This window comes from Panthera onca, chromosome X (genome assembly GCF_046562875.1).
Source record: "Panthera onca isolate mPanOnc1 chromosome X, mPanOnc1 haplotype 2, whole genome shotgun sequence".
NCBI classification, from domain to species: Eukaryota; Metazoa; Chordata; class Mammalia; order Carnivora; family Felidae; genus Panthera; species Panthera onca.
In genome coordinates this window covers 37,588,596-37,598,492 of record NC_138357.1, presented here as the reverse complement: position 1 = coordinate 37,598,492, position 9,897 = coordinate 37,588,596, and the positions used below count along the sequence as shown (strand labels likewise).

The following is a 9,897-nucleotide window of genomic DNA, read 5'->3' as shown; positions in this document are numbered from 1 at the left end:
ATTGGGCTATAATTTTGTGTCAAAATAAAACGCAAAGCAGGAGTACTTCGACAAGATCCGGAAACATCCAAGGAAAGACCACCATTCTGCTACAAATTCTATTTAGCAAGTGATTTAACTGTAAATGGACAGATCCGGTGCTCCTCAAATATGATAGATGCTGAAGGGTAGCTAGTCCCCCAAGGAGAACTCTGGAATATAGACTTCAGAACAACACCACGACGGATTAGTGTGAGCTTCTCAAAAACGTGAATATTAAGGAGAAAACACCAGCAACCATACCAACTCAAGCAGGTTATTCAAATACATCATGAGAAATCTGTGGGACTACTCCAGGCCTTGAAACAAGATGAAGCTTGAACCAGCCTATAAAACAACTAATGGTCAACATGGTCCTTATCTGTCAAAGCTGGAAGATGCTACAACCTCATAACATGTGAAGCTGGCTCGCCTCCTGACTAGATGTGGAAATACTGTACTATAATGGCACCTTAGGATTAGATAAAATATATCCCATCGTTTGCTCTGATTGCGTGATTATATGTGTTTAGAAATTGTTAACATGCAACCCTGTTCCAAACAATGAGTAGTTGTATTAAGTATGTTTGTTCTAGGGAACAGAATTAGACGTTAGGATTAGAAATAGAGTTGATAGTGATAAGAAATAAGTGTAGGAAATAATAAAATACTTAGGAATAAGAACCAGTAAGGAAGTATTTTCAAGGAGAGAGAAGAAAAGCAATAGAGTTGTGAATAGTCATGCAACTGTTTAGGGTGGAAAGCCATGGTATAGTTAGTTCCTAAGAAGGTTTATGAACAAGTCCCTGTTTTTTCCATATGCAAATTAGCCAACCCTAAGTTGGTGATATTGATAGAAATAGCTGGTTGGCAACTGACACAGGTCATGCACTTAAAAGACAATTAGAGGGAAATACATTAACTCGGCAGTCCACTGATTGGATACTTCTTTTTTTTTTAAATATTTTTTTGATGTTTATTTTATTTTAGAGAGAGAGAGAGAGAGAGAGAGAGCAGGGGAAGGGCAGAGAGAGAGGGAGACACAGGTTCCAAATCAGGCTTCAGGCTCTGAGCCATCAGCACAGAGCCCGACGCGGGGCTCGAACTCACAGACCGTGAGATCATGACCTGAGCCGAAGTTGGTGAGCCACCCAGGTGCCCCTGATTGGACTTCTGATTGGAATCTTGGATTTCTCCTCCAGTAGACTGGAAAGAGTGGCTGGCCCTTTATTTAAACTAGCCCTTCTCTGGATCTTCTTGAGACTAACACCAAAGGCAATTCTTGTATGGCATGGACGGATAGAGAGACAGGCTCATCATTTGAGACAAACTTAAAGCTGTGAAAACCAAGGGAGTTAGGTTGATAGATAGCAATTAGAAAGCACAAGTCTATCCTTGTGTGTTTTGGCTAATGTGCAATGAGCAGTTGTGATGACATAGTTATATCTTTATGTGATGATTAATGCCAGTTTTACAGTTTGTATAATCCTTATTTGCTATTGATGCACATCATTTTATTGCTATGTGTTTTAACAGATTTTAACTAATAAAATTTCATTCATAAGTCAAATAATGTGTTCCTCTTAAATTACCTGGTGGTGGACTTGGAGGCTACCAAACCAGCATAAAGGAACCCCACTCAACAGAAGATGGAGTATACACAGAGAAAATATTGTACCGGGAGTCTGAAGTTCTAGTTCCTTTTTTTCTTAAGTTTGTTTATTTATTTATTTAGAGAGAGTGAGTGGGGGAGAGGGGAAGAGAGAGAGGGACAGAGAATCCCAAGCAGGCTCCATGCTGTCAGCACAGAGCCCATTGTGGGGTTTGATCTCATGAACCACAAGATCATGACCTGAGGCAAAATCAAGAGTCCAGCACTTAACCAACTGAGCCACCCAGGTGTCCCTGAAATTCTAGTCCTGGCTTTGTCAGATTATCCTGAACAAATCTCTGAAATATGGTCCGTTCTTGTCTGTAAAATGAGTTATAATTACTTTTCTGCCTACCTTCAATGGTAATAAGGAATAACTAAAGTGATAAAGTTTTCAAGGACTTTTGTATGAATATCTGACAATGGGACAATACATGAAATCAGCACTTTTTAGGAGTATCCGAAAAATGTCTATAGGACAATACCCGAGAGTTTATGTGACATGTAAAGATTATCCAATAGTTTTACACCTGTTTTCTAAGAGATTAGAGCTTTCTTATTTTGCTCCATGTCAAAGTTATAGTTTGGAATTGGTTTATGTTTCATTCTTCTGAGCTCTCTTTTTTTAAACCATAAAATTAAATTCTTTCTGGGGGTCCACTTAAGTTCTAGTAGGAATAACAATGAGGAAAAACCAACAATGAAAAAGCCTTCTAGGAAACAGTAAATTATATTTCATTCAAGGCTAAGATTTTGTTGCTGACGGGGTTATGTAACTCTGAACATTTATTACCCCATTATTACCCAACTAGATTTTTATAATGATTTTTTAAATCAAAGTTGACTATTGTGTTCTTATATCAATAGCCTTATCTTAATAGATTAGAGGTATTTAGCCATTTCCTCTTCCTCTTGGGTATACTTATCTTTTCAAAGACCCTATTTCCCCAGTCCATATTTAAAACTTGTTTTTGTTCTGCCTATATAACCCTTAGCTCAGAAGCCAATCAACCAACCAACCAAAAAAAAAAAAAAAAAAAAAAAAAGAAACATAAAGAAGAAGAAAAAAATAACCCTTAGTTCCTTTAGTTCTTTGACAGTTATTTGTATTGACAGACACAGCTACCTATCAGTCTCAAATGTCTTCAGGGTCATAAAGAATCTTTGAAGGTGATCTCCATTATACCTCTGAAGGAGGTTAATGCATTTTAGCAAGGTAAGGAAAACAACTGAACTCTCTACCCCTTGTCACAATTTCATCCTAAAGACCTTAGTAAAATATTGAAAACGTTTCAAGAAGTATTTTTTAGTTTGACATAAGTATTCATGTAAAGTGGACTAGGGAGCTGCAGTTATGAAACACAACTTTACTGTTTCAGATGCCTTTAATCAAAGATGCTATTAACGAAAATAATTCATTTCAAAAAGTATCCAGACCATGAGCCCTCCATGATTATTGACCACCATGGCCCCAGGATGAAGGGTGGAGTCATTTGTTATGTGTTCTCATAGAAGTTCTCCTTCAGATCACTTACGTTGCATGTAATTATATATTCACTGATGTGATCATTTACTTAATGTCCACAACTAGCTTGTAAGTTTCATGAAGGTAGGGTCAGTGCCCATTTTCTGTATCCCAAACACCTAGAACAGTGCTTAATAAGCATTTTGTGAAAGAATGAGTACTATTTCATCAACAAATCAGATGGTCAGTCTTTTCCCCTACTTATCTGTCCATAAAGAAAATATGCAGAGGCTGTGTGTACCTTGGATAAATGAACCTGTTTTTGTTTTGTTTTGTTTTGTTTTTGAGGCCTGTTGAACCATTTGTTTGTGGAGGGGTAAGTAGTAGAAAAACGCCAACTCTCACTCTGCTGTGCTGGACTCTGGAGGGTGTAAGGTTTCCTTAAAGCAGAGAAGAGCTCAGCTTACCTCTTTCTGGTGGTATTTGATTGCCACCTTCAGCTTGGCCAGGTCATGGTACTTCTGAGGGTCCAGCTCTTCACTGTGGTCATCTCGATGATTGAGGATGATCTCCAGTTCCCGGGAGCTCCGAGCTTGGTCCAGCAGGTCTTTGGCAAAGAGCTTGCACTGCTGGGAGAGTTCCTCATACTCCGCCTTGAACTCATTCTCCACCTTGCTGAGCTCTTTGAGCTCCCAGCCCAGACGGAAGGCAGTTAGGATGGGGTCCTCGCTTGATAAGGCAATGAGTGAGGGGCTTGCTAGCGCTTTATAGATGTTCAGACGGGAGCGGGAGTGGCGCAGACTGTCTACCTCTGAACTGGACACACACTCGACACAGTTGCAGCGGATCTGGTGGGGCCGTGGGATAGTGACCCGTTTTTGAACAAGCAGTTTGATGATTTCATAGTTGTTGGTGTGGGCGGCCAGCATGATGGGAGTGATGTCCGGTGTGAACTCAGAGAACTGGGTATCCATCATCAGAGTGGGAACCTAGGTGCAATAAAATAAAGGCATAAAGGCCAGGATTAAGGCTAGGAGAGAGAAGGAGCACAGGGCATTAAATGTTAGTGATTCAGGAATTGGAGTCACTTTTCTTTGGCCAATGACCTTCATCATCGTAGCTATTTGTGGAATACTAACTATATGCCAGGCATACAGCACTTTACATGTATTTACGCATTTAATCCCCATAACCTTGTGAGGCAAATATTCTCTCCAAATGAAGAAGCTGAGGCACACAAAAGTTAAATAACATACCCAAGCTTACATAGCTTTTAGTAACTGAGCCAAGATCCAAGCCCAAGCAATAGGACTCTAAAGCTTGGTTCTTACATTTATGCAACCACAATATGCCCCATTCCATCTGAGGCACAATGGGGGATATAGAGAAGAGAGGGACGTTTTTTCCTAACCTTCTGGAGTTTAGTTGAGTGGGTCAGACTTATATAAAATTGGTAAGTAGGAGTACACCGTAGCATGTGTTCGGTTCCAAATGAATCGTAAAGACCATGCCACTAAATCAAGCCCTGGAGGCTAAGAAAAAGATAATCTCAAGTGGTTACATTGACTTTGTATGTATATAGGACTTCCGGAGACCAAAGACCAAGGCCAGATAGAGTTCTTCCAACTTCCTGTAGGTCTCAGCAAGGTAGAGAGAATCTCTTATTGTCAGAAAGAAGTACTCTGTCAATGAAGACCTCTTGGCTTGGGTGAGGGGTTACCAATAGCTAAAGGGACCTTTGATAACACTGTTATGTCCATGATGCAATGCTTGGTGTAAACAGCAGTTGTTGGTGGAAGGCATGGTGTTCTTTGGGTATTCATGAGCATTTTGGGGTGAGTTTGCAGAACGTGCAATGATCAATGATCATTGCTCAATGAATAAAAAAAATATTTTGGCTTTAAAATGTGTGTTTTGGTCATATGTGGAATTTGAGAAACGTAACAGAAGACCAAAGGGGAAGGGAAGGAAAACTGAGTTACAAACACAGAGGGAGGCAAACTATAAGAGACTCTTAAGTACAGAGAACAAACTGAGGGTTGAGGGGGGTGAGAGGTTGGGTGGGCAGAGAAAATGCGTGATGGACATTGAGGAGGGCACTTGTTGGGATGAGCACTGGGTGTTGTATGTAAGTGATGAATCACAGGAATCTACTCCTGAAGCCAAGACCACACTGTATATTACCTAACTTGACAACAAATTATTAAATAAATAGTAAAAAAAAGAGCCAAATTATGGAAAGAGCCCAAATTTCCATCAACTGATAAATGGATAAAGATGTGATACACACACACACACACACACACACACACACACACACACACACACTGGAATACTACTCGGCAATGAAAAAGAATGAAATCTTGCCATTTGCAATGACATGGGTGGAACTAGAGTGTATTGTGCTAAGCAAAATAAATCAGAGAGAGACAAATATCATATTTCACTCATGTTGAATTTAAGGAACACAACAGATGAACATATGAGAAAGGAAGGAAAAATAAGAAAAACAGAGAGGGAGGCAAACCATAAGAGACTCTTGAATAAGAGAACAAACTGAGGGTTGATGGAAGGAGGTGGGTGGGGGATGGGCTAAATGGGTGATGGGTATTAAGGAGGGCATTTTTGGGGGTGAGCACTGGGTGTTATATGTAAGCAATGATTCACTGGGTTCTACTCCTGAAACCAATAATACACTGTACATTAACTAACTTGAATTTAAATAAAAAATCTTTAAAAGAAAGAAAAAAAAATAAAATGTGTGTTTTGGGACCCAGTCTGTTCTCAGTGTAATAGGGAAATGGAGACAGCTCTATACCCACAGAAGAGTCTCAGTGTGGTAGGATCTAGAGCTAAGGAATGAGGAGGACTGAAATAGTCAGAGGAGGCTTCATGGACGCGTGGAGCTGAGCATTCAAAGCATGGATAGGATTCCAGGAAACTGTGAAATACTGATCTTCATACACTTAGAAAAGAATAGTTCCAAATACTCATTTGGATTGGGGAGAACAAAACATGGATGATTGAGATTCTCATGGAATAGACAAATATTGTTTTACTCAAAAGTTTCTTTTTTAAAAAAATGTTTATTTTGAGAGAGAGAGAGAGAAAGAGAGAGCAATCAAGCAGGGGAGGGGCAGAGAGAGAGAGAGAGAGAGAGAGAGAGGGAGAGAGAGAATCCCAAGCAGGCTCCGCGCTGTCCACACAGAGCCCGGTGCAGGGCTCGATCTCATAAACCGTGAGGTCATGACCTGAGCTGAGACCAAGAGCCGGTGTTTAACTGACCCAGCCACCCAGGCACCCCTCAGAAGTTTCTTTTTATTCTTAAAAATGTTTTTTAGAAAATTGCAGTTGCTGATGAACTGACAAAACGATGTGTAGCAGTTTTTCATCATCTTCGCCTCCTTCTCGCTTTGGATGAAAGATTCACAAACAGGAAAGCGACCAGAAAACAGGAAGTGTGAGAGAGGTAGAGGAGAAGGAGGGGAAGAGTGTGCAAGAAATCTAGTTCTTTCATGGAGTGGTTGCATCGGTCTCTAAATAGTTGAGAACTGGCTGCACATTGATCATCAATTACTTGGATAGAGCAGTGAGAAAGCATTGTTAAACATTTAGAGGAAGCAGCTACAAACAAGACAGCAGGAAGTGAGCAACTGGCTCATAAAGTAAATTGGACACAGGAAAGAATCATCTCAGAAATTAACATAAGCCTCCTGGCTAAGGAAGAAGTAGTTCTGAGTGGGCCCAGGAACAAACATAAACACAACAACCAACACAAAGCCTCGAGTTGGGGGAGATGGTAGATGAGTAATGTTCTGCCCAGGAAGAAAGCAACTGAGTTCTGGAAATCTGCCCCTTCCTACTGGGCAGAAGCATTTCTCAGTCTCTGCTATGATCTAGAGGCGGGATATGTGGTGAGTGGAGGGAAGGTAGCCTATAGCACAGGATTCCCTGGGTCGTGTTGGAGGAATGTGTCCTCCCTACCATGCTGCTCTTCCTGTCCTCTCTCTCTCTCTCCTCACTTCCTTGCTCTTTCTCCTTTTCTTACCCTTTTTCTTTCTTTCCCTCTATTCCAGTGCTGACAGGCCTGTCCAAGACAGATGATGGTACATGTGAATATTGCTTAGCTCCACTTGTGTCATGGAACTGAAAGGTTGTTGTCTATGCTTAGAATGTGAAATGCTTTCTGGAGCCATCTGATTCCATTGTCTTTGACGTGGTGCTCCACAAGGAGCCTCTGATTGTCTCTTTGGCTTTCTGAGTAAATGACACAAGAGAGGAAATAATTTTAAAGGAAAACTGGTCTACGGTGACCAACCGTATCTTCCTACTCTCCCGTCAATACTATTCACAGGTGGCCACACTCATCTCATTCATTGCTCTCTGTCTGTATGTCCTTGTGGGATCCTCTGTATGTAATGGCCTCTCCTCATTTCTCTGCAAGTGAAGGGCCACTGTGAGCCCTGGCTTCTTCAATAACTCCTCCTCTTAACTTGATCCTACCCCTTAGTGACCACCCAGATGTTGTGGACACTAGGTTACATCAAAGATCTCACTTTTCTGATGCTGTCTTATATTGTTCTCTAATTATTTCACATACGCATTTCTTGCCTCATCGATGAGGTTGTGTGAGTCTAACACAGAGCTGTCTTAGACTGCTTTTGTTTTCCCTATAGCATCTATAGCACAGTGGGAGACACCACAACAGGCACCAGCCCAAAAAAATTTTTTTTCTAGTCTCAGCTTAAGAAATTGACTCATTTACAGACCTAGCTCCCATAATCTGAGTCAATGTGAGCCAATTTCCTTGGGTCTTTCCTCCTAATGTCCAGCTGAGAAGGTAGACATTCCAAGACTAAGGAGGGATAGCAAATGGGCTTTATAGGGAATATTTGAGTTCCCCCCATCATAGGACAGTCTGTACCTGCCATTTTCACAATTCTATTGTTTCAAAGTGGAGACTCTGACCCAAAGACCACAGATCTATACTACTCTTCCCCTCTCTGCTTCTTCTTTTCTCATCCTGCTGCTTTTCCCTTCCCCAGCTGTAGGGACTATGGGCTAAGCATCAGGATAGCCATGGTAAGGAAAGAGAGATTCAATAATGAAGGTCAGAGATTTCTGATAATACTCAAGACTTTGTGATGTGGTCTACAACAGGGGCCAAACAGGTAATAGGTAATAGAAATGATGGCTATGTGTGGGTCCATATGCATAATTTGGATGAATGAATGATAGAAACTAGTGAACTGTAGACCACATATCCTCTCAAAGGGAGTATCTGCTGCTCCATTCCTTGTTGTTATAAAATTGTTGTTATAAGTACGCATAAAGGCCCGATGTTGTGGGTTCTCAAGAGAAGTCAGAAGTATGGATTTTGTAGTAGAATTTCTTATTTTGTTGTTGGCTAACTTCTTTTTTTAAAAAAATTGAAGTATAATTGGCATACAAATCCTATTAGTTTCTGGTGTACATCATAGTGATTTGATATTTTGAAGTGTTAAAAAATGACCCCCACAATAAGTCTAGTTACCATCTGTCACCAATGAAAGTTATTACGGGGGCACCTGGGTGTGGCTCAGTCGGTTGGTGAAGTGTCCAACTCTTGATTTTGGTCCAGGTCATGATATTGAGCCCTGCGTTGAACTCTGTGCTCACAGTGCAGAGCCTGCTTGGGATTCTTTGTCTCCCCGCCCCTCTCTCTCTCTGCCCCTCCTGCGCGGGCTCTCTCTCAACATAAATAAACATTTTAAAAAACTTACAATATTATTGACTATATTCCTGATGCTATACATTACATTCCTATGCTTTCTTTTCTTTTTTTTTTTGTACATTCTTTAAAAAAATTTTTTTAATGTTTATTCATAATTGAGAGATAGAGACAGAGCATGAGCAGGGGAGGGGCAGAGAGAGGGGGAGACACAGAATCTGAAGCAGGCTCCAGGCTCTGAGCTGTCAGCACAGAGCGCGACGCAGGGCTCGAACTCACAAACGGCGAGATCATGACTTGAGCCGAAGTTGGATGCTTAACCGACTGAGCCACCCAGGCGCCCCACTATGACTTATTTTCTAACTGGAAGTCTATACCTCTTAATCCCCTTCAGGGTAGAATTTCTTAAAGTTGTAAATGTTGGCTCAAAAAAGCTACAGATAGTGTGCAGTCCAAACAAAATACATATATGAGGCGATCTAGGCTGGAGTAAATCAGTTTGTGACCTTCGAGCTAACGTAGAAATTGTGAGATGGAGGGGTAGGAGAGGAAGCTGGACATTTAGTCAGGGGCCAGATGATGAAAGGCCTCATATGTTATGTTAAGGAACTTAATGTTGTCTGTTGGCGATGGGGAGCTACTGAAGAGTTTTAATCAAGGAGAGTGGCATAGTTGAACAGGTGTCTTACAAAGGTCAGTATGGCCCAAGTATGGGGAATGAGCAGTGTTACAAGTAGGGGGAATGAGCAGTATTAAATGTGCTGGTAAATGTTTAATAAGCAGCTTTCCATGAAAAAATCTTGATTTGTAGTGTTTGCCTGTTTCTGTGGTGTGAGTACTCCCATTGCGGCCAATTTCACGCTACCAATACAACCAGAGAGCACAGAGTTGGTATGAGATGCGTACAACCAGCTCTTACCAGCCTGTGTAAGCCAGCTCCAGCATATCACTGGATGAGTATCAGAAAGATGAGACTAGTTGAAAGATGTCATTGGGGCACCTGAGTGGCTCAGTCGGTTGACCGTCCGACTTCGGCCCGGGTCATGATCTCGC

At 41.3% G+C, this 9,897-nt stretch overlaps 1 protein-coding gene across 1 annotated transcript in view; it reads right to left on the bottom strand.

Annotated features, from left to right (window-relative positions):
• Positions 1–9,897, bottom strand: part of TRPC5 (transient receptor potential cation channel subfamily C member 5) — a 271,580-nt gene that overhangs the window by 102,957 nt on the left and 158,726 nt on the right. Inside the window, exon 4 of the mRNA XM_081793501.1 lies at positions 3,602–4,123. Coding sequence (XP_081649627.1) covers positions 3,602–4,123 — 522 coding nt within the window. The remainder of the gene's footprint in view (positions 1–3,601; positions 4,124–9,897) is intronic.